The sequence below is a fragment of the Bufo bufo genome, chromosome 3, assembly GCF_905171765.1.
Source record: "Bufo bufo chromosome 3, aBufBuf1.1, whole genome shotgun sequence".
Taxonomy (NCBI): domain Eukaryota; kingdom Metazoa; phylum Chordata; class Amphibia; order Anura; family Bufonidae; genus Bufo; species Bufo bufo.
This window is the reverse complement of record NC_053391.1, coordinates 301095364-301120571: the sequence shown is the minus strand read 5'-3', so window position 1 is coordinate 301120571 and position 25208 is coordinate 301095364. Positions and strand designations below refer to the sequence as shown.

Below are 25208 nucleotides of genomic sequence, written 5' to 3'. Positions count from 1 at the left end.
GTCCATCTGTAGACATGTTTGCTAAAAGGGAGGACAGGAAGGTCAAGAGCTTTTTTTCCCTCAGTCCAAAAGACTGCCCATCTGGAGTTGATGCCTTTCTCCAGAGGTGGGATTTTCCTCTGGGATATGCATTCCCTCCCCTACAGCTAATACCGTTGGTTCTGAAAAAGATCAGGTACGAAAGGGCAAGAGTAATCCTGATAGCACCTTTTTGGCCGAGAAGGGCATGATTTTCGCTACTGAGAGCCATGTCAATCTCGGACCCCTGGATTCTGCCAGAAATCCCGGACCGATTATCACAGGGTCCTGTGTTCCACCCAAAGGTGGGGTCTCTACATCTTTCGGCGTGGAATTTGAGAGGTCATTTCTAGCCAGTCAGGGGTTCTCAAAGGAAATTAGTCTCTACTCTAATGAAGAGCAGGAAGGAAGTAACTAATGTAATTTATGCTAGAGTGTGGCAAAACTTTTTGTCCTTCCTAGGTATGGAGAGAGTTTCGTGGCCCTTGGAATTCTCGGTGTCACAGGTGCTTGAATTCCTCCAAAAAGGTTTATCCTTGGGATTTGCAAAAAGCACTCTGCGAGTTCAAGTTTCTGCACTTTCGGTATTGGGTAGGAGAAATTTAGCAATGGATTTGTGGGTAGTGAGATTTTTAAGGCAGTTGACAGGATGGTACCAGTGAAAGGCCCCAGGTTCCCGCCATGGGATCTGAATTTAGTCTTAAATGCCTTAACTAAATATCCCTTCGAGGGATATTTCCATCAACCCCCCTTTCATGTCAATCAGGGTAGACAGAGTAGTGTTAAGACCAGACCCAGGTTTTTCTAGGTTCCATCTAGAGCAGGCATCTCAAACTCCGGCCCTCCAGCTGTTGCAAAACTACAACTCCCACAATTCCCTGCTGTAGGCTGATACCTGTAGGCTGTCCGGGCATTGTGGGAGTTGTAGTTTTGCAACAGCTGGAGGGCCGCAGTTTGAGATCCCTGATCTAGAGCAAATAGATCGCAGGAGATAGTTCTCCCAGCTTTTTTTTCAGATCACAAGGATGACAAAGAAAAAGAATTGCATTCTATCGATGTCAGAAGGTGTATCATACAATACCTAGAGGTCACTAAGTCTGGAGAAAGTCATCAGCCTTGTTCATTCTTTTTGGTGGGGCTAAGAAAGGTAAAACTGCTTCGATTGCTAGATGGATCAGAGAAGTCCTCCCTATGGCATATTCTGTGTCCGGAGTTCCTCAACCTATCTCTTTGAGAGCTCTTTCCACTAGAGCGGTGTTAACTTCTTGGGCGGAGAGAGGGCCAGTGTATCTATTGAACAAATTTGCCGGGCTGCTACCTGGTCTTCTCCCTCTACTTTTTATAAGCTCTACAGGCTTCAACTTTGATTCCATCTCTGACTTATTATTCGGTACTAAGGTTTTGGGAGCTGTTTCCCACCCTTGATTTATCTCTCTAATCTCTCTCTAAGGTGCTGTCGTGGGGAGGGGAAAAACGATGATTACACTTACCGGTAATCAGATTTTCCTGACCCCATGACAGCACCGTTCCTTATTCCCTCCCTATGGTGTTGGTTCTGTGTATTCACGGGTGTTGCAAAAAATTAAATTAAAAATAAATTATATACACTCACCTAAAGAATTATTAGGAACACCTGTTCTATTTCTCATTAATGCTATTATCTAGTCAACCAATCACATGGCAGTTGCTTCAATGCATTTAGGGGGGTGGTCCTGGTCCAGACAATCTCCTGAACTCCAAACTGAATGTCAGAATGGGAAAGAAAGGGGATTTAAGCAATTTTGAGCGTGGCATGGTTGTTGGTGTTGTCAAGGTATATCTTTTATATAAAATATAAATATTTTATATAAAAATATAAAAATTAATAAAATAATAAAAAATGGAAATCAGTCAGGAAATCCGCTAGGCGGACATAAAACGCCTTTCTTTTATCTTGAGACTCTAAATTTAATTTATGCAATTAATGAAAACAAAGGGGCAATCAATTATACCAAATATATGTAACAATTTATTTATAAATGAGTAAAATTCCAATATAAAACTGACATAAGATCAATGGATAGACAAATTGACGCAGTACCAATAAACCACCACTAGATGGTGGTATAATCCACTATCACTTTCTCACCAGCACAGAATTATTAAAAGTAACATATGATAAGAAATAAATAATAATTTCTTTATCAAACAGACCAATACTTAATACATCAAGACAAGCTCAGGATTTTCTGTTTACCAATAGGTTGTAACATGACAAAATACAGATTAATACAAGAACAATAAATGTTGTCCCTTGACTCTGTCTCAGCCTATGACAATCAAAAATATAAATGATATTAATATGATATTATATCCCACTCAGCAACCAGACTATGGAAATATAATTTCCCAGAGTTTTCCTCTACTCAGATAATGTCTAATCTCCCATTAGCAATATGCATCTTTGCTAAGAGGACAACTAGCATTAGGGAGGTGATTAACACTATACGTTCCCACAATATGGAAACACTTGACTATACGCTGAGAGGAATATCTTAATAATATCACAAGCAAAAATATATAACATACGTTACCAAGTCAAGGATGGACAGATTTCGGGTGTGATCAGTTCTTAAAACTCTTCCAGTGGACAAAAATTAATCCAAGTTTCTTTTTGTTGTTGAAGTAAATTGTTAGTTGCAGTTGTTTCAGTTGAAGAGTGTAGATAGCTGGATAGATAGCTAGATAGATAGATCTCCTAACCTCTTACATGCATAGTTTATACCCCATGTTATCTAAGAATTCCTCCCCTTCTAGATTAGGGATCTCCAATCAGACAAGATGGGTGTGTTCGTATGCAGATACCAATGATGTCATTTTAACCCTTGGAACACTGGTGAAAATGCCATACTATTATCAATTTACCTCTAGATGGCACTGTTGTACTACATAACAATTCCAACATTAATTCTAAATATCTAATAATGACCTTATTAACCTCTTGAACATACATCAGTATTAAGGGTTTCTTCCCGACATTTTAATTACCCCTAATCTAGACATGTTGGAGTCACCATCTCCTACTGTCTTCTTAGGGACAATGGACAATGGTTCCTTTTACTTAACATCCGGATTCATTAACTTGCCTACATGGCTGGCTAATAATATTTAGCTCTCCTCATGAAAACCAATTAGTAGGAAGGCAACTCCAATACTTTTCTAAACCTTAAAAGTCTATATGGTCAGTGGGATATATACGGCATAAAATATATATTCTAAATTATATATATATATATATATATATATATATATATATATATACACACATCGATACACTGTTATACATAGATGACATATTATATAAGTCATTGGTTAAGATATGTTGCAAATTTAAATACACCACACAGGAATATATAGAATATAATTATGAAGACATGAATGGGACATTCATACACCCAATGCTTTCTACAAAGTAGACCTCCCTAATGATTTTGTAATGAAGTAAAATAATACATTGCTATTCAAATGGTTGTTTCTCACAGATACATGTCTGTAGGGCCCATTATAGTATTAACGGATATACTACATCTGCTCACTATAATTTTAAAAGACAATATACTCTATGTCCCCACAAACATGTTCCCAAACTGAACTCAGCATAACCTCATCTCGGCCTGTTTCAATCCTATAGAGAAATATCAGACTCTGGTTCAATCTGTGATTACACTTAAAGGCAATGGGCATTGCTATTTAGACTATAATATCTTTAGATAAGATTGTACATTTATGAAAATGCACGACAAATCCCCCTTCATTCCAAAATATTCCACAAAGTGAGAATATATTTGGAATGTCAAAAACTTTTCATATGTCTTCTTCATGGGTCACGGCGCGTAGACTTTGTCTATGGTGTTTTAGCCATAGTTTACCTAAAGTCTTTTTGAATAATCTTATCCAACGCACTGTTTTGGATGGTCCGCAAACTCAACCATTCCATAGATCCTGCAAAACAGGATATAAGTTCGATGAATGTTTGTTTTGATTCTTCATCTCCGCATGTATACTTAGTAAGTTACTTTTCAGTGAACCGATCTCCAGTTCCAATGTTTTAATGGAGATGGAATTGGCAACGGTTACACCTGTGGCAATGACAGCGCCCACTACGCTAAAGATTATAGCGGCAACAATGACAGAAATAAACCGTCTCGGTCTTTGACTCGTAGAAAGCTGCTCTCTGGTCAAGGTCTTTCTCGCTTGTTCCAGTATTTGCGTAATCCGTTCTTGGGAATATCCGATATGCGTTTGGTACCAGGTTTGGATCTCCGGTGACAGGATCTCAGACACGTTGAATTGTTTTTCGATGAAGACGCGTGGATCCAGGCTGATGTAAATCTTCTGGGACAAAATCCTCTTGTTCGTCAGAATGAATCCCGCGGTGTCCTGCAGCATGATTCCGGATGAAGGACCTGGCACAACAATCGGTTCGGCGTGGAATTCTTTCCCCAAGATTAGGATGACATAGATGATGGCAATGATCTTAGTCGGCATCTTGCGCCTAAAATATTGTATGACAAAATATGAGTATATGCATCTTTCACTTTTTATCCTGTAAGAAAAGAGTTAATGCTATCATATATTTTTGATTGGCATAGGTTCTTTTCTTGAACAGGGCAAGTTCCTTGTTTTAGAGGTTAGTTAAGAGATGTTTAGTTATAGAGGAAACACATGTGAGAATGGGTTAGTATACACGTTTGTTCATACAATACCAATCCTAATTTCCGTCTTTAGCTGGAACTGTAAAATCTCTTTACCTCTCCTCCTCAGACTCCTATCTCTCGAAGTCGTGAGCTAGGATGACAAACACGTAATTGATTAATGTGCACCCATTTTTCCACAAATTCATCCCCCTTAGGGATTTTTATCTTGTATACCACTGGTGACAACTTTTCAATAATGACATAAGGTCCTTTTCATGAAGGTAGGAATTTTCTCTCCTTCACTTGATCCCGAGCGAAGTTATAGAGATAAACCTGATCGGAAATTTGATACTCCTTCTGAGTAGTTTTCAGATCGTAGTATGTTTTAGCACTCACTGCGGCTTTCTCTATATTCTTCTGGGCAAACGCAAAAGCATGCTGAAAGTGCTTGCGTAAATTTTCCACATATTGATGCGATGTTGTAGCATTTATCAAATTATGATCTGTTGTCCTGTATAATAAATGCTGGGGTAACACCATCTTCCTTCCTGTGATCATCTCGAAGGGAGAAAGTTTGGTTGCTGCGCTTGGGGTGGCCCTGATGGCCATAAGAACCAAAGGCAGTTTGACATCCCAGTCCTTACCAGATTAATTGACAAATTTTTTTAGAACGTTCACGATGGATTGGTTGTAGCGCTCCACTCCACCACTAGAGGCTGGCCGATAAGCTATATGCAGCTTCCTTTTTACCCCCAGTATTTCCCACATCTTTGTCATCACTTCACTAGTAAAATGACTTCCACGATCGGACTCGATGCGTTGGGGAAGACCAAACCTGGAGAATATGTGGTTAATGAGCAGAGATGCACATACGCTTGAACTGCATGTTTTGCACGGCAAACATTCTACCCATTTTGTGAACAAACAAGTTACGGTTAACATGTATCTGTTGCCTTTTGATGATGTGATTACTGGTCCAATGAAATCAATTTGGATGTCTGACCATGGCATGGACATCCCCCTTTTCATCAGCGGTGCCCGATGAGTGGGTCCTTGTGGCTGGAATTGAGGGCATATTAGACATCCTTGACAATATGTTCGCACGTCTTGTAACATATGCGGCCAGTAAGCGTAGTCCCGTAATAACTCGTATGTTAGTTTCTCACCTCGATGTCCAGCTGTTGGGGCATCATGGGCATGTTGTAGCATCAGACCTCGATACGCTGCGGGTACTACCCATTGCGTGATACCGTTCTTTGAGGTCCTTATCAGCAATCCATCCTGTAATGAGAATTGGGACTTACCCTTCATCAAAATCCGTAACTCCTCCTTACCATCACAGTCTTCTGTATTTATGGGACAATTCTGTGGATCCAGAATGTGGTTATAAAAGAGACCAATAACTGGATCCCCCTTTTGGCCTGCAATGAGATCCTCACTAGGGGAATCTTGGCTCCATTGCAACACATTAGCTTCAGTTCCCTTTTGGGCCTGACTTCTTGTCGTTGCATCCACTTGCATAGTTCCCATGAGGTCATCAACGTCAAAGACTTCTCCGTCAATGGCTGCTTGTTTGGCGAGGGAATCTGCTAGGTCATTCCCTTCTTTATCCATACCTGGATACTTTGAATGACCCTTTACCTTTTTCCAGTAAATTGTAAGACCGTGGGTGGTAACCATCTCGTCAATCTTACAAAACATCTTACCATGCTTGACTGGCTTGTTGTTGCTTCTCATCATGTTGGATCTTTTCCATCCGGGGAAATATTCCACAAAGCTATTACGAATATAATCAGAATCTGTGATGATTACAAACTCCTTAACATCATATTTGATAGCCATTTGTACGGCTTTGTACACAGCAGTAAGCTCTGCAACCTGGCTGCTTTTGGAACCAATTTTGTATCCAACGGATATCTCTGGGAACATATTATTCCACACGATTCCGACACCTGCAACCAGCGTGTGTTCGGATCCTACATCGGTATGGAAGGAACAGCCGTCTACATATACACACGGTAATGATTTGCAGTACTCCTCTTCGTAAGATTTATATGGGGATGATGATTGTTCCTCCAGGAAGTCATTCTCCTGCGACTCACCTTGATGTTCCGCATTGGTACAATCATGGAGTTCAGCTAATCCTTGAGCAACTGGGTTCTTATTATTTTGTTTATACCTGATCTCCAACGGCCATCCCATTAAGGACATCGTCCAGGCGGTTATCCTGCTATTTGACAGATTTCCATCCCTTATCCGATCACTCTGCAAGTATTGCAGCGGTTGGTGTGAAGTCTCCACAATGATTCTTTCACCTTGGATAAAACTCCTGAAATATTGTAAAGCCCACACAGTTGACAGTAAGGCTTTCTCACAGCTATTGAATTTTACCTCTACTGGTGACAAGGATTTGCTGGCATAGGCAATGATTCTGTTCCAGTTTTCCTGTTTTTGGAAAAGGACTGCACTCACGCTTTTGTCAGTGAAACCTGTTTCCACGAAGAAAGGTTTTCCCCCTTCTGGATAGGCAAGGCATGGAGCCTGGATAAGTTTGGCCTTGAGTTCATTCACAGCTTGCTCATGACGCTCACTCCATTCCCATTTTACTCCTTTCTTCAGTAACTGCAAAAGAGGTTTTGTAATTTCGGCATAATTATCTATAAACTTACGTGAATAGTTCATCATGCCCAAGAATGATCTCAACTCCTTGAGATTTGTAGGTGACTTGGTGTTGATCACTGCTTCCACCTTCTTCTTCTGTGGGTTGATTCCATCAGCAGTGATTTCGTGACCTAGGAAATTGACCTTGGCACGACACCATTGAGCCTTCTGAAAAGAAAGTTTCACACCAGCTTTCCTCAGCTGGGTTAGTACATGCCTCAGTTCTACAATGTGTTCCTCAAAAGTTGTGCTTTTGATTAGGATGTCATCCACATAGGATAAGGTACCTCGTTCAGTGGCATCAGGCATTGCCTTATGCATGAACACAGCAAATTCATGGCCCGCATTTATGTACCCGAAGGGCAGTCGGGTCCATGCATATTGTTGCTTTCCAAATGTGAAGGCCAATTTGTACTGATCCCTCTCGTCAATTTTAATCGTCCAGTATCCTTGTGCACAGTCAAGGGCGGTGAAGATTTTTGATCCTTGAATTTGTGCCAAACATTGGTCAATATACGGCACGGGCCATCCGGACATGTAAACACGTTTGTTTAATTGTCTTAGGTCCGAGCAGAGACGAAATTGACCATTGGGTTTGAGGACCCCAAGTATCGGATGATTGAACGAGCTGTGTATTGGACGGATAATGCCCCTCCTCTCCAGGTTTTTAACGATTTCCGATAGTGACTCGTAAGCCGCCAGCGGAAGTCGGTATTGTTTGACAAAGACAGGGGGTGCATCTGGATCTGTCTGGATCCTTGCAACATGTATGTCTGTTTCTCCACAGTCATAAGAATCCTTGGCGAACATGTCCTGGAACTCTGTGAAGAGCTCCTTTAGCTGTTGACGCTCTGACTCATCGGAGCATGCATCAGCTATAGAGACTTGTTCCTCCACCCGCTCCTGAAATTCTGAAAAGATTTCCGGCTGACTTAACTCGTAAGCTTCTTCAAGCTCACTGGTTAAGTCATTTTGGGTGTAGTGTACCTTATCCTTTCCTTGCTGGCAGGATTCGTATTCCCTCTCATCGATCTCATGGTTGAAAACCAATGATGTTTCTTCGATGTGGCATGTACCTTCTTCAGAGCTGAAAGGATAAACAGAGTGTATATTGAATAACCCCTCAGGGGTTGAGGAAAAACTTTGTTCTACTACCTGTTCTTCCGTCAGGTATTCATCAGGAATAAGTCCAATAACATTATTCTGGAATCCAAAAGTGTAGTATTCTGATTCCATAGCTAAACCAATTACGGTGTCCTTTTGCAAAGATATGCTATGGGGAATCATATTATGGACTACCATCTGTAATGGAACCTGATGGACGTTTATCATAGGAGTAGGCTTTAACTTTAGGCCGAGTTGTTGCATCCGGTTGGATAAACAGATCAAGGCATCTGCATTCTTCAGTTTCTGTCCCTTCTTCACTTGAATGGGGAGAAGAAACGGTTTGCATCCTTCAGGGATTTCAACCTCTTCAGCAACCTCAATACTTACGGCGTAGGGCATCTGTTGTCCCCCTCTCAAAGCTTGCTCTACATCCTGGAATCCCTCTGGGTCTCCTGGTAATCTGGACCATAAGGTTTTATTCACCAGATCAATCTGTACAGCAAATCTGTGTAGAAGGTCGTTACCTATATACATTTGGTATCGTGGTCCATTTATCACGATGAAAACGTGTTCCGTGGTCTTATTTCCTATGGAGATAGACAAAAGACATCTTGCAACCACATTATGACTCTGGGAATTTCCATCCAGATCATGAACCCATTGTTCCTGTGGAGAGAAACTTTTAATCATTTTAGGATTGGGGACCTGTTTTAAGAGTCCTAAGCTTATGTAGCTGGCTTCGGATTTCAGATCCAGTTTGGCATATTTCACCCGGGTTATATTGTTCACTTGTATGGGAATCAATAAATTGTCATTGACCTTTTCAATCCGTACCATGGATTGAGTATGTTTGGTCAGGTCCGCGACTTTGTGATTTCCTCCTTCAAGAGAAATAGTTAATACATCATCATCCAAGGTTACCTTTTCGATTCTGTCCCTCTGGATGGTAATGATGTGAGCGGCACCGTTGACAGCTTCCTCGGGCTTACCATTGTTTAGGATTGTGACATCCGGCATTTGATTGTTCCTGAAATGAACTTCAATCGAGTTAGGCCTCTCTTCAATCACGTGACAACTGCGTTGTGTTTGTGCATTGCAAGAGAGTTCATATGCAATGGGTGTCTTCACCTGAGTCCAGACTGCTTCATTAATGAAGTCTATTATGGTACTCAACCTTTTCATAAGGTCAATTCCTATGATCAGCCGATCATATGGAAGATCCACAATCAATGTGGGGTGTCTAATGGTCTTTTTGCCAATTCTAAATGTCAACCATGATGTACCTTTTACCTGTAAAGCATCTCCACCTACACTTATCAAAGAGCCATCAAATGATCTTAATCTCGGCTTCTTTGTCGTCAGATCCAGAATCTTTTGGAAATAACTATATGATAAGATGGTGGCTTGTGATCCGGTGTCGAGTAAACTTTTGATTGGTCCGATAAGTTCATTTTGGAGATATGATTCCACAAAATATCGGCCGTCAACCTGGAATAAATCACACAAGAAATTAGAATGTTTACTCATATGATTCCTCTGTAGGGTTTGACCTCTCTGCAGCTTCGTGACCTCTGCATTCCTGTGTCTCACAGGAGAAGTTGGAGGAGCAGCATCGGCCCCCACCCTTGGGGAAAACTGGATTATATCACAGTTTACAGCTGATTCATGACTAGAGGCTGGAATGATGGGATCACACTCTGGAATAGACGCATGGTCGCAGGGATCGACACGATTAGACTGTAAGACAAATAAAACATTAGACACCTCCTCCCTGGCCCCAATCTTAGGGTCAGGGGTACTGCAAGGAGAAATGGTATTAGTAATCACATCAGATTCTTTCACATCCATCTTAATAGCCTTGCAGTGGCCTGGGTTCTGACCCGGCCCAAACTGCTTTATGATGTTGAGCTGGGACCTGGAGTTGCCCCTAAAAAAGGTTCAGGCTGTTTTCCTGGGGATACCTGGGACAACTTTCTCACAATGTCATTCAACTGGGCCACTTTTTCTGCCAGCTGATCAAACCTGTTTGGTTTGCGCATATTTTGGTTTTGTGAGGCGCCCTGATTATTGGTGGGTGACCTACTCCTAGGTGAGTTTAAGGGTTCCTGCCTATCTTCCCTCTGTTGTCTGGGCCTGTTATTCCAGCGTCTGTAACCCTGGGAATCCCTATTGTAATAGGACCTATATTGGGGACCATTATTGTAATATGGACGGTAGTTAGACCTCCCAGCACCAGAATTATCCCCCTCTGACCCGTTGGGATTTTGGGGCTTGGTTTGCTTGGGTCTTACCTGTTGTTGCTGGGTTTGTTGGACAGGACCTGTAGACTGAGAATACTTACGTGGCTGTGTTTCAAATCCCAAGCTAGGGTTTACCTTAGCTTCAGCTATATTTTGCTCTGGGGATTTTTTAAATCTTCTCTCACCTGTTTCATGGCATTCACTGATATTATACAGCGTGGTGGCAGCCGTCACCAACCTATCCAAGGGAGCTTCAATATCCAGATCTCTGGCTAGGCTAAGTTTGATCTGGGTTGGCATAGCGTCATAGAACAGCTGCTTAAACTCTTCAGATTCCCAGTTTGGGGATCTATATGCTAACCCATAGGCATTTTTAAGGATAGAGAGGAATTCACGGGGACTTTGATTGGGCCTACATGTAAGCTTATATATGTCCCGTTTTGCAGCAGTAATGGTTCGGTAAGGTCCGAATTCCAGTTTAACTTCATGCAAAACACTTGGCCAATCTTGAATTCCTCTCTCCCTAAAAGAGGTAAAGTAATGACGATATTTATCATCAAATGCCCATGGAAGGAATCTGATTCTGTCAGCATCAGAGTATAATTTTAAAGAATCCATAGTGGATTCATACAGTTCTAAGTGATTCGCTATCTGAGAAGAACCTTTCTTAGAGAACTTGGACACAGTGGTATTTAAAAACTTAATTATGCTGGATGAATTTTGATCCTTTTCTGAATACTGGTAATTTTTCTTCCTAGAGACCACCTCAGCATATGATGGTCGCCTGGGACCCTGATCCTCTTTGTGGGCAAACATCTGTCTGCTTGGCAGGGAGTAAGATACATGCTTTCCCACATCACTATCAGACTCACATGCGCTTTCCCCACTCTCATGAGACACATATTGCACAGGTGATTTAACCCTAACCCTAACATGTCTATCCAAGGGAATATGAGGAGAGACACTTCTAGGGGCTTCCATATTACTGGCACCTAGTAAGGTGGTTACAGTTTGCAATGCCTGGTTCAATTGGGTTAATGCCTCCTGTGTTATCACACCAACACTTTCAGGTTGCTGAGTGTCTTGGATGGGGCCTGCTTTAGGAGCATGTGATGACATGTCTGGATGTTGGGGCGTAAGACATGGAGGGTCAGGAGATCCCACAGCGTTAGATGGATCCCTTTCAGCATTGACTATATTATGGGCTGATCCATCTGTCTGTTTAGTTTTGGAATACTGACGATATAAATCCTCTAAATCATTTTTTGCCTTTTGGTATGCATCATGGCTGTGACTAAGGTTGTACTCTAAGTCTTTGATCATCGCTTCTGCGGATTTTAGTTCTGATTCCATCTTGGATACGTATCTTTTTGTACCCATTATAGACTCATACCTATCTTTAGAAAGAGTACTGACCTCAAACAATGCATACAAAACAGGTGGCAATGCAGATAAGAGGTGTTGGTCCCTCTTGGAATTATCATTTGCCAAATCCATATATGTCAGGTAACTATCAACCATGCCACCTAACTTCCATATATCCCCACGTTCTTCATAGGCTCTTGCCTGCAGCTCATTAGTCCATTCATCTATATTTTTATCTAATTTCAAACGGGAATAAACATATCCGATAACCTTAGATATTATCTTTCCTGGGTCAGATGGACTATCTGCTATAGCCTGGCTATTACCTGGGTCGCTGCCTGTTACATTCATGATTCTGATCAATAATCAATAATCAATACAGATAATAATAACAAGCTAAGAAGAAGTGTAGAATTTTTCACTATTTGCATAAATAATTTATAGAAATATCTCAAGATCTCGCTGGGGCCTCCATATATGTCAAGGTATATCTTTTATATAAAATATAAATATTTTATATAAAAATATAAAAATTAATAAAATAATAAAAAATGGAAATCAGTCAGGAAATCCGCTAGGCGGACATAAAACGCCTTTCTTTTATCTTGAGACTCTAAATTTAATTTATGCAATTAATGAAAACAAAGGGGCAATCAATTACATCAGATGGTGGTATAATCCACTATCACTTTCTCACCAGCACAGAATTATTAAAAGTAACATATGATAAGAAATAAATAATAATTTCTTTATCAAACAGACCAATACTTAATACATCAAGACAAGCTCAGGATTTTCTGTTTACCAATAGGTTGTAACATGACAAAATACAGATTAATACAAGAACAATAAATGTTGTCCCTTGACTCTGTCTCAGCCTATGACAATCAAAAATATAAATGATATTAATATGATATTATATCCCACTCAGCAACCAGACTATGGAAATATAATTTCCCAGAGTTTTCCTCTACTCAGATAATGTCTAATCTCCCATTAGCAATATGCATCTTTGCTAAGAGGACAACTAGCATTAGGGAGGTGATTAACACTATACGTTCCCACAATATGGAAACACTTGACTATACGCTGAGAGGAATATCTTAATAATATCACAAGCAAAAATATATAACATACGTTACCAAGTCAAGGATGGACAGATTTCGGGTGTGATCAGTTCTTAAAACTCTTCCAGTGGACAAAAATTAATCCAAGTTTCTTTTTGTTGTTGAAGTAAATTGTTAGTTGCAGTTGTTTCAGTTGAAGAGTGTAGATAGCTGGATAGATAGCTAGATAGATAGATCTCCTAACCTCTTACATGCATAGTTTATACCCCATGTTATCTAAGAATTCCTCCCCTTCTAGATTAGGGATCTCCAATCAGACAAGATGGGTGTGTTCGTATGCAGATACCAATGATGTCATTTTAACCCTTGGAACACTGGTGAAAATGCCATACTATTATCAATTTACCTCTAGATGGCACTGTTGTACTACATAACAATTCCAACATTAATTCTAAATATCTAATAATGACCTTATTAACCTCTTGAACATACATCAGTATTAAGGGTTTCTTCCCGACATTTTAATTACCCCTAATCTAGACATGTTGGAGTCACCATCTCCTACTGTCTTCTTAGGGACAATGGACAATGGTTCCTTTTACTTAACATCCGGATTCATTAACTTGCCTACATGGCTGGCTAATAATATTTAGCTCTCCTCATGAAAACCAATTAGTAGGAAGGCAACTCCAATACTTTTCTAAACCTTAAAAGTCTATATGGTCAGTGGGATATATACGGCATAAAATATATATTCTAAATTATATATATATATATATATATATATATATATATATATATACACACATCGATACACTGTTATACATAGATGACATATTATATAAGTCATTGGTTAAGATATGTTGCAAATTTAAATACACCACACAGGAATATATAGAATATAATTATGAAGACATGAATGGGACATTCATACACCCAATGCTTTCTACAAAGTAGACCTCCCTAATGATTTTGTAATGAAGTAAAATAATACATTGCTATTCAAATGGTTGTTTCTCACAGATACATGTCTGTAGGGCCCATTATAGTATTAACGGATATACTACATCTGCTCACTATAATTTTAAAAGACAATATACTCTATGTCCCCACAAACATGTTCCCAAACTGAACTCAGCATAACCTCATCTCGGCCTGTTTCAATCCTATAGAGAAATATCAGACTCTGTTTCAATCTGTGATTACACTTAAAGGCAATGGGCATTGCTATTTAGACTATAATATCTTTAGATAAGATTGTACATTTATGAAAATGCACGACAGTGTCAGACAGGCCGGTCTGAGTATTTCACAATCTGCTCAGTTACTGGGATTTTCACGCACAACCATTTCTAGGGTTTACAAAGAATGGTGTGAAAAGGGAAAAACATCCAGTATGCGGCAGTCCTGTGGGCAAAAATGCCTTGTGGATGCTAGAGGTCAGATAGAAGAGCAACGTTGACTGAAATAACCACTCGTTACAACCGAGGTATGCAGAAAAGCATTTGTGAAGCCACAACACACACAACCTTGGGGCTCCACCTTTTTTATGCTGCAGGTTTCCTGTCCTGGGAGGTGGAGCCATCTCTCTAAGGTACTGTCGTGGGGTCAGGAAAAATCTGATTACCGGTAAGTGTAATCATCGTTTTTTTTTGTACTTCCCGTCTTTCTATGCAAATTAACATAAGAGTCTTATCTTACTTGTGTGACCAGAGAAGAGTCATATTTTCAAGCTCTGACTCATCTCAGGTTAATTTGCATATGTATCAAATCGTTGTTTGTTTGTTTTTTACACAATAAAAGCACACAGAGCTATGGGGACTGGGTATTGCGGATTTGCTAGTGGCCATCTAGCAACCCATGTCCTCAGCTCTATACACAAAATCCAGGTGACAGGTTCCCTTTAACTATATGTGGATGTATGAGTTAAAGATGACCTTTCACCACTCCTGAAATGCCTTGTTACCACCCCTCTGTAACCTTACTACAGACTGCTAGCAATTCATTCATAACTTTCGAGTAGAAATAATAAAGGAATGGCACAACATAGAGCCATAAGAATAGATGCTCCAGAAATAGTATTGTAATGCATGAAGATATTAAAACGGGCATGTCAGGAGAGGTGAAAGGTCCTCTTTAATTATGGAGTAGATTTATCAAAACTGTCTTAGGCTACTTTCACACTGGCGTTTCTGGGTCCGCTTGTGACATCCGTTTCAGGGCTCTCCCAAGTGGCCCAAAACGGATCAGTTTGGCCCCAATGCATTCTAAAAGGATAAGGATCTGTTCAGAATACATCAGTTTGCCTCCGTTCAGCCTTCATTCCGCTCCCGAGGCGGACACCAAAACGCTGCTTGCAGCCTTTTGATGTCTGCCTGACGATGCAGAGCCAAACGGATCCGTCCTGACTTACATTGTATGTCAATGGGGATGGATCAGTTTTCACTGACACAATATGGTGCAATTGAAAACGGATCCGCCTCCCATTGACTTTCAGTGTAAGTCAAAACGGATCCGTTTGCATTAACATGAAAAAATGTATGTTCCCTTCTGAACGGATACAAGCGTTTGCATTATAGGTGCGGATCCGTCTGTGCAGATCATAGACGGATCCGCACCTAACGCAGGTGTGAAAGTAGCCTTAGTTGTCCATAAGCCCTATGGGCCAGATTTATCATTACTCTCACTCCACTTTCACATATGGCTAAAGTCAGTTTTAGCCAAGTCAGATTTATGATCGGCCCTTTAAGACTGTAATAAATGTGGTTTGACGGTAGCAGTTTATCCATCAGTAAGCAGCTTTACAAAAGTCGCACGTCTTTACAAAAAAGTCGCATGTTCTATTAAAAAGTCGCATAAGATAAGCATGATCCTCATTCGAGTGAAATTGCAAATTTTTTTGCAACTTTTTAAATAGTCGCAATAGTAGATCTGTCTAGAGATTCATTTACATAAGAAAAAACGCGCACTTTCAGAAAACTGGCGAGCATAGTGCAGAGCCAATAAAAGTCGCAAATTTTTGTGCAGTTTAAGCGATTGCTCAAAAATTTGCGACTTTTTCACTCCATTATTCTGACTTGAGCTAATGATAAATCTGGCCCTATGTGTTTGGGATGGAGAATCAACTGAAGGTGAGTGTCAACCCCTAGGCAGCAGTCTGTGTACTCAAATGCCTGCAGCTTTACTTGGAGGGAGGAGGTGTACTATATGAGCCATTCTCTTAAACTTTCTTTATAGCTGCTTATTAGGACATTTTCAGAGTTAAAATTTGTTAAGTTCACTAAATGAATAACAACCTCCAAAGTTTCTTTAACTTGCTTAATTTAGTGGCCTCTTAAAGTGCATTGTATACTTAATGTCATTTAGTACATGTGGTCCCCAGGTGACATGTTGAAATGAGATTAAATGTTGAATACGAAAAGGGGTTATACAGCAGGATCATTTGGCCCTATCAGTAAAAAGCCTTCTTTTTCAGGCACATGATTTAATGGTATTTTGAGTAAAAAGAATGTGTGATCAGAAAATCGCCTTTTGTGTAAATCAAGTTTTTAATGTTAAACATTTTTAAGAATTTTTATTTTATTTTACTTAGTATCCATTAAAAAATTAAAAAATATTGCAGCTTTTGCACTGCCTCATAATAGGCTTATACTTAAAGATAATTTCTCAGGAGTCATTTCATCCTGCACAAGGACTTCTGCATAGATCACAGCGCATACCCACAGCACTTTCTTATAGAAATCAATGTGGTCAATCCTGTGGTCCATGTGGCAGCTTTAAAGGAAATCTGTCACCTGCTTTTACCATTTTAAGCTGTCACCATCGCCATGTTCACTAAAGTACCTTATTTCCTGCAGTCGTCTTCTTACTTTATTTCGTTTTGTCCTTTTGATCAAAAAAAGCCCTTTTTATGATAGGCTAATGAAGCTCCAAGGTGCCCAGAGGGCGTTTTTTTCCCTCTCTGGTGCCCAGTGACACCCCCCCTGCAGTGCCCAGCCCGCCTTAATTTGAATCCCAAGAACGCCTCCTGATCCTCAAATAACCTCCCACAGCCCCGGCAAACGGTTCCGCCCCCTCCCCACGTCATCATCTACCTTCTAGAAATGCCCCGTCCTTCTTCCAGAAATCTTGCGCAGGCGCAGTACTGCCTGCGGACTGCGCCTGCGCGATCATCAAGCTCCTGAGGGCAACAGCCTCAAAAGTCTCACTGGGCATGCGCCGAGCCCAGTGACTTAATCTAAGCGCTGTTGCCCTGAGGAGGTTGATGATCGCGCAGGCCGCAGGCGGTACTGCACCTGCGCGAGATTTCTGGCCGCCGACAGGAAGAAGGACGGGGCATTTCTAGAAGGTAGACGATGACGTGGGGAGGGGGCGGAACCGTTTGCCGGGGCTGTGGGAGGTTATTTGAGGATCAGGAGGCGTTCTTGGGATTCAAATTAAGGCGGGCTGGGCACTGCAGGGGGGGCGTCACTGGGCTCCGGAGAGTGAAAAAAACGCCCCTCTGGGCACCTTGGAGCTTCATTAGCATATCATAAAAAGGGCTTTTTTATCAAAAGGACAAAACGAAATAAAGTAAGAAGACTGCAGGAAATAAGGTACTTTAGTGAACATGGCGATGGTGACAGCTTAAAATGGTAAAAGCAGGTGACAGATTCCCTTTAAAGCTTATCTCTAATGGTGTTAAAGGATCACTGAGTTGTTATAAAACTTTTAATATGTGTAATATATACGTTTTGATCGGTTCTCTCATTTTGGACGTGTCTGACTTGTCTTTTGGCCATTCCACCTGCTTCCATCCTAGTACATCTCTACATCCCTATATGTATATTCATTCATATAGTTAATTTGTTTACATTGTTTCCCCCACATGGCATACTTTATTGTAGATGCCTTCTACTGCAGACTGATTTTTATCACACTTGTTTATAGCTTTTACTCATTATGTAATTGGCCCCTTTCAGTTTGTTTTATAAAATCAATAAAAATAGATTTCCCACAAAAGGTTTGATCAGTGGGGGTCTGAGCACTGAGACTCCCACCAATTGATAAAAGAGGAGAGAGAAGCTGTCACGGCAAGTGGGGATTAGAGGAACACCAAGTAAACAACAACAGGTAAACTGACTAGGCCCCAAAGCTAGGGAGGAGGTAATGGTAACCTCCTAACAATCCCTGACTGCTGACAGTATGAGCAAGTCCTGATGGTGAATGAACTCATACGCTGGAACCTAAGCCCTGCTGACACTGTAGCAAACCTTAACTTAGGGAGAGGGGAATGAGACAGCCGGTACCTTCCACCGTGAAGGGACCAGCATCTCCCTGAGACCTAGCAGCAACACACGCACAAATAAGAAAACAGGAGGACTTAGCTTGAGACGAGCGGAAAGTAGAGGATCCACAAACAACCTGTATAGAACTCCAGAAGGAAAATATCAACCGCAAAGTCAGCAGTAAGAGGCGGACTTAAACAGGGCTCCAGACTAAAAAAAAAATATCAAGGAGCCATTGGCTCCTAACCTGAAAAATTTAGATATGTATTTTTTTTTTTATTGTCTATATTTTTTATATTTAATAACTATTTCCCCCCTTAGGGGCTAGAACCTGGGATATTTTATCCCTTGTCCTATTCACCCTGATAGATCTCTGTACCACTTATGAATATAGTTTATGCCTGAATACAAACGCAGGCTGCGCTGCGGGTGCCGGCCATATCCCATACCTGGCACCCAGCCTCTATGACTGCACACTGCGATCCGCCGCTATTAACCCCTCAGGCATCAACTATATTCATTAGTGGTGCAGTGGCCACAGCCCCTCCCCTCCTCCTCTGTTCTATCAGCCCATTGGTAGAGCGGCACAGGGGGGAGGGACTGCCTCCTTGTCCCCTGTGCTGTTGAGAAGAACATGGCACACGCTGACAGCAGCACGTGCCACGTCTGTCAGTTCCTCGTGTGTGAGAGGCAGAGCAGCGGAGGGTCTAGGCACAAATTGCGACAAGACTACAAGGTCTTGTCGCCATTTAGCAATTCTAACCGTTTTGTTCGCCATCTAGAGCCCTGTTAAATAGATCCTCTTAAACGGCTAACGAGCAGAACCTGTGGAGAGGTGGGATCCTGCGCACAACAACAAACAGGTCTTTCTGTGTTTCCTTTCTATCAGATAGACTCACGTGCTGCAAGTCTATCCGATCTTCTCAGATCTCTCACAGGGCAGGCAGTGACAGAAGCTTGTGCATTTCGCACTCTCTTGACTCCGTCCGCTGCAGAACGAAATCAAGACTGGCCCAAAGACTTTGTTGAGTCTGTCTCACTTCCCCTTCTGCAGTGAGGATAGTGTGATATGCGCACGCTTCTCTTTCCACATTCTAACAATAGTGGGGGAGTCTCAGCCCTCATACCCCCACCGATCAAAACTTTTGATATGTCTCTGTGACATATCAAAAGTTTTATGAAAACTCAGTGAGCCTTTAACAGCACATCAGACAAGACAACTACCCCCATAACTGTACATACAATTTTATAAAGAAAAACATGCCATCAGAAAATGAAAACAGATTACAGAAAAAAAAAAAAATCGTTATTTGGTTTAGTTTAGTAAAAGAAAAGTAATAAGTATTTACTGCTGTATGTGAAAGTGTTTTACAATGTGAGCTTTGCGATGCTGTGTAGGTTTTGTTAATATTATAGTTTTACAAAAATATTTAGTATTTTTGCTAAATCAGTATCTTCCAGATTTACTGGGGCCATCTGGAATCCTGGTACAATTAAGTGATCCTGTCAAGTCAGATCCTGAGTTATTGAGAGCTGCTGTTCATAGCATGGCCAACTTATGTCTCTGGTGAGTCAGATTTCTTATTGGAAAATAAAGATAGAAAATAAAGTGTTTGTTATTTAACTTTTTTAATAGAAGAACTGTCAAATTGTTGAGGTTATTTCAATGTGTAATGTGTCAATTTAGAGAAACCTCACCAGTAGAATTAATGTACACTACCAGTTCTTTAGTTTTTATATATGTGAATAATTAAATTACAATGTTCTTTTTCATACCTTAGAAAAAACAAAGTATTAAAAAATTCATTTTCTTTATAATGGCATTAGATTTGTACACAGGGTTAGGCTGGTTTTCTGTGTTTATGTTTTGTTTTTGTTTTTTTGTTTTTTTATGCAGTTTTTGAAGCCTAAGCTATCTTCTCTTTTTGAATCCTTTCATGTCTTTGGCCAGGAAAAAAACTGCATAAAAAATCTTAAACTCTCAGACTGAGTCTTTCTTTTTTTTTTCTTCTTTCTTTGTCCTTGTAGTGTTCCTGGAGAAGCTTACTTGGAAGAACCATACCGACTGACCTGTTTTAAAATTTTTCTTGCTGTCCTTCAAGCCTCAAAACTTAACGTAGTGGATGAAATTTCAATATGCACTGTAAGTTAAAGAGCAGCTTAATTAATCATACTAGCAAAATGGAGATGCTGAATGACAAAGGGAGGGAACCAGCATATTAGTGTATACAGGACTCTACTTTTGATTTCAGTACATTTGTTTACCATATATACCTGTTAGGATTAGACTGGAAAAGTAAAATAAATGAAGCAATTCTGAAAATTAAAATTTGGAAAAGATTGTGAGGCACTATTTCTTAGCCAGGTCTATTAACCAGCAGTCATGCACTGCAGTGAATCATGTATCCACTGCAAGGGAGCTAATACAAACACTAACCAAGTCTGAATGGGACGTTAAAAGAGAAAACTGATAAATGCCACCCGGATTGCCTTTCTATACCTGTCAATTACCATATGTCAGTCTGGAAAGATTGTCACTAACATCTAGAGGAAAAGCACAGCAACAAACAGCCTGCTAAGGTGGGATAGCGGGCATCCCAAGGCCTTGAAAAAAGGTATTCCCAAGGTGCAGTACCTCAGAGCATTCAGAAATTGCTCTGAAATAACAGATTTTAAAATGGCTGCCCAGGAGCTACATGACCGATTTCAGGGTATCCAAAATATGTCATTAAACAGGCATATCATCAAGACCTAAGTCAGAATCGGGAACCTCTACTATGTCCCAAAAATAGGGATGAACAGGATAACACTATTAGGATCATTGGGACCATTGAAAAGGCCCACCGTGAGGTACGGGAGATCCTTGCAGAAAATTGGTGTATACTGCAATCTGATCCAGACACTAGACAAAGCTGTTTGCTCCTCCCCTGGCAGCTATACCCTCTCCAGCCTGGAGAGAAAGCTTCAGTTTTTTCTAGTGTCAAGAGTAGCTCCTGAAGATTTTTTTTAATTTTTTTTTCCCTTTTTCTTTTTAGGTGGGAAACAGTGGTCGCCTAGCCTCCCTGTTCTCCCGGGGGAGCACGCCAGCGCTGGTCCGCCACGCTTCCTCCTCCCCTACAAGAAGACAAGGTGGACCAGGGCAGCCTCGCTCCCCTGCATTCCGCCAGCAGAAGGGTCACCCATCCAAGTCCCTTTTCCAGCGTCCTGCCACTACGGTGCCAGTAGCTGAAGGGGTGACTCTGCTGGAGAAGAGGAAGGGTGAAGATGGCGGCTGGACAGATAAGGGAGGGATGCCTGCTCCCGGCCGGCGGGGCCTATCTCGGCACTCGGCGGGACGGAAGCGGCACAGCTTAGGGAGAGGCGGTGGCTTCTATCTTCCCTCTGCTTACAGAACAGGCGGCAGCCGTTCCAGGCACTGCGGGGATTACTTTCGTCTGGCACTGCTATGGTTACCGGCGCGCGCACGGCCGCGGCAACTGAGCAGGACCTGATGGGGTGGGGCCTTTTCTTCCCGCCACAGCGCTCAGGAAGTTCTTCTCTGGGACATCCTCACCCGGATGGCGTCTGCTCCTGGCTCTGGTAGGAACTGTCGCTCCTCTCCACAGGTCGCTGTACTCTCTCCAGCCTCAGGTGTGTCCCTACCATCATGTCTGATCCCTCTGGTGCTCTCCCTCGGCTGCCAATAGCTGTCCACTATGCCTCCTCTATGTGTCAGGCAAAATTCCCTTGCAGGCAACTGGATTCTGTCTGCACTGCTTGTCAGACGCCCAGGCAGGGGCCCCCCCTTCAGCCCGTACTGGTGCCTCCCGCTCCGGCACCTGAGTTACCCAATTGGGCCAGAACTCTCTCTCAGGCAGTGGAAAACCTTGCTAAATTCTCTCAATCTACCCTATCTATAGTAGGTCGCTTGGTTGAGAATCCGCCACCAGCGCAGGCTTCACCTCCCTCGGATACACCCTCCAGAACGTCTTGCTCGGGCAACCCCCCCAGGTCACTTCCCTCTGGTGATTCCGTCAGCGCATGGCATTCACAAAAGCGTCCCAGAGTGGAACATGTTTCTTCCTCTGACGCATCTCCCTCTCCACCCCGTGTACGGTCTCACTCAGGTTTTTCTTCTCCTGGGGACGTGCCGTCCGAAGGACAGGTTGAGAATTCTGATTTGGATATGGATACGGAGCAGCCTTCTAAGTTGGCCTCCACTGTGGATAGCCTCATTGCTACCATCCGCAACAACTTCCGGCTGCAGGATGATCCCCCCCCCCACTGACCAACAGGGGGTATCCTTCCGTCCAAAACAGACCTCGGAGGTGTTTCCTCACAATACTGATTTTTTGGCGGTGGTTTCCAAGGCTTGGGATCATCGAGACATGCGTTTTTCCATCCCTAAAAAGCTGGATGTCCTATATCCTTTCCCAGCGGATTGTTTGTCCACGTGGGCATCCCCTCCTAAGGTTGACCCACCAGTGGCACGGCTGGCCAAAAATACAGCTATTCCTATAGCCGATGGATCCTCCCTCCATTCCGTTGAAGATCGTCGGATGGAATCCTTGACGAAGCCCTCTCCGCGTGGGTGGCAAAGGCGATCTCTGAGTGGGACAGCCAGCTGGACCAGGACTTGGTATCTGAGATGCCTGCTCAGAACCTTTGATCCATGACGCAGCTGATCACACAGGCGGGGAAGTTCCTCTGTGAGGCGTCCTTGGTGGCTGGCGCCCTCATCGCGCGCTCTTCGACGCTCGCAGTCACCTTACGCTGCGAACTTTGGCTGAAGGTGTGGGCAGCCGACGTGACTTCCAAGCGTTCTTTAGTCGGATTTCCCTTCGCCGGCGCCCATCTCTTTGGTTCTCGGCTGGATGAAATTATTTCTGAGGCCACGGGAGGCAAGAGCACCCATCTTTTACAGCCTAGAGCCAAGTGAACCTCTCGCGTTAGGTCAGGTCCCTCACGTGGTAGGCCTTTTCGTCGATTCGCTAGTTCCTGCCCTGCGACGAGCTCTTTCGCGGGGGGTAGGGGGGGTTGGGTGGGTTTACTTCCCAAGATCGATGCAAAAAAACATCCTTTCGGGCACAGCCCTCCTGGCGTCCCAGACCTCAGGCCACTCGACCTTCTGCGGCTAAGCAGTCCTCAGCCTGAAGGTGCGGGGGGGCCTCCTCCTCCTCTTCCAGGACGTCTGGCAGGCCCACATCTTTGACGCTTGGGCACTCGAGATTGTATTCTCGGGATACGTGATTGAGTTCCTGTCTTATCCCCCAGACAGGTTTTTTTCAATCCCGTCCTCCACAGGACCCCGAGCGGGCGGCCGCCTTCTCCCAGGCCATTCAGTCCCTCCTGGACCGGGGAGTCATCTTCCCTGTTACCCCAGCAGAGAGGTTCCAGGGGTTCTATTCGAACCTTTTTTGTGGTCCCCAAAAAGGAGGGTTCTGTGCGCCGAATCCTGGACCTCAAACTACTGAACAAGTTCCTCTGTTTCCAGCGGTTTCGGATGGAATCCCTTTGTTCCGTAATTGCTTCTCTGAAGCAGGGGGAATTCCTTTCGGCCGTAGATATCCAGGACGCATACCTCCACGTCCCCATCGCGTGAAGTCACTAGCGCTTCCTGAGGTTTGGAATAGGAGACTATCATTACCAGTTTGTCGCCCTCCCGTTCGGGCTGGCAACTGCGCCTTGGGTCTTCAGAAAAATTCTGGCCCCTCTTCTCGCCCTGCTCCGTTCCATAAGGCATCTTCCTTATGCCTTATCTGAACGACATCCTCATCAAGGCTCCCTCTTTCGCTCAGGCGTCGAGCAGCGTAAAGATCACACTGGAAGCCCTTGCACGTTTCGGGTGGCTGGTCAATCTGCAGAAGTCCTCTCTGACTCCATCCAGACAACTGGTCTTGCTGGTTATGCTTCTGGACACGGAAGCAGCACAGATTTGCCTTCCTCCGGACAAGCGACTAGCCTTGCACTTTTCGGTGACTGTTCTTCTCGGTTGCAGGCTTCCGTCCATTCGCCTCTGCATGAGGACGTTAGGGAAGTTGGTCGCCTGTTTCGAGGCGATTCCCTTTGCCCAGTTTTACTCTCTTACGTTCCAGAGAGCGATCTTGTCCTCCTGGGAAAAATCGTCCGAGAACCTGGACTATCCCATCCGCCTCTCTCCCCAGGTGAGGTCGTCCCTTTGTTGGTGGCTGTCGGTTCCAGTTCTCAGAAGGTCCTTCCTTCCGATATCCTGGACGGTCGTTACCACCGACGCCAGTCTGCAAGGTTGGGGAGGAGTGTTCCCTCCCAGGACAGTTCAAGGCACATGGTCTCGGTCGGAGTCCAAGCTTCCTATCAATGTCCTGGAGCTCAGGGCGATTCTTCTATCCATCCGGCACTGGACCCACTTTCTGAAGGGTCGCCCCGTCAGTGTCCAGTCGGACAACGCCACGGCGGTGGCGTACATCAACCACCAGGGGGGAACACGCAGCCTCGCGGTGATGCAGGAATCTGACAAGATCTTGCGGTGGGCGGAGGCCCACTACCGGCAATTTCAGCAATCTACATCCTGGGTGTGGAGAACTGGACTGCGGACTTCCTCAGCAGGACGACAATAGATTCGGGCGAGTGGTCCCTCCACCCGGAGGTATTCGAGGCGATCTGTCTACGTTGGGCTCGCCCCGACGTGGACTTGATGGCCTCAAGGCTCAATCGGGAACTTCCCACCTTCCTTTCCCGAGCAAGGGATCCGGAAGCTTGCGGCGTGGACGCCCTGCTCTCCCCTTGGCAGGGGTTCTCCCTCCTTTACGTGTTTTCCTCCTACGGAAAATCAGGATGGAGGGCATTCCG

General features: G+C 43.1%; 1 protein-coding gene across 1 annotated transcript in view; it reads left to right on the top strand.

The window, feature by feature from the left end:
• HEATR6 (HEAT repeat containing 6) overlaps positions 1-25208 on the top strand; it is a 117539-nt gene that overhangs the window by 29978 nt on the left and 62353 nt on the right. The window contains exons 4-5 of the mRNA XM_040424214.1: positions 19853-19968; positions 20430-20544. Of these exons, the coding sequence (XP_040280148.1) occupies positions 19853-19968; positions 20430-20544 (231 nt within the window). The remainder of the gene's footprint in view (positions 1-19852; positions 19969-20429; positions 20545-25208) is intronic.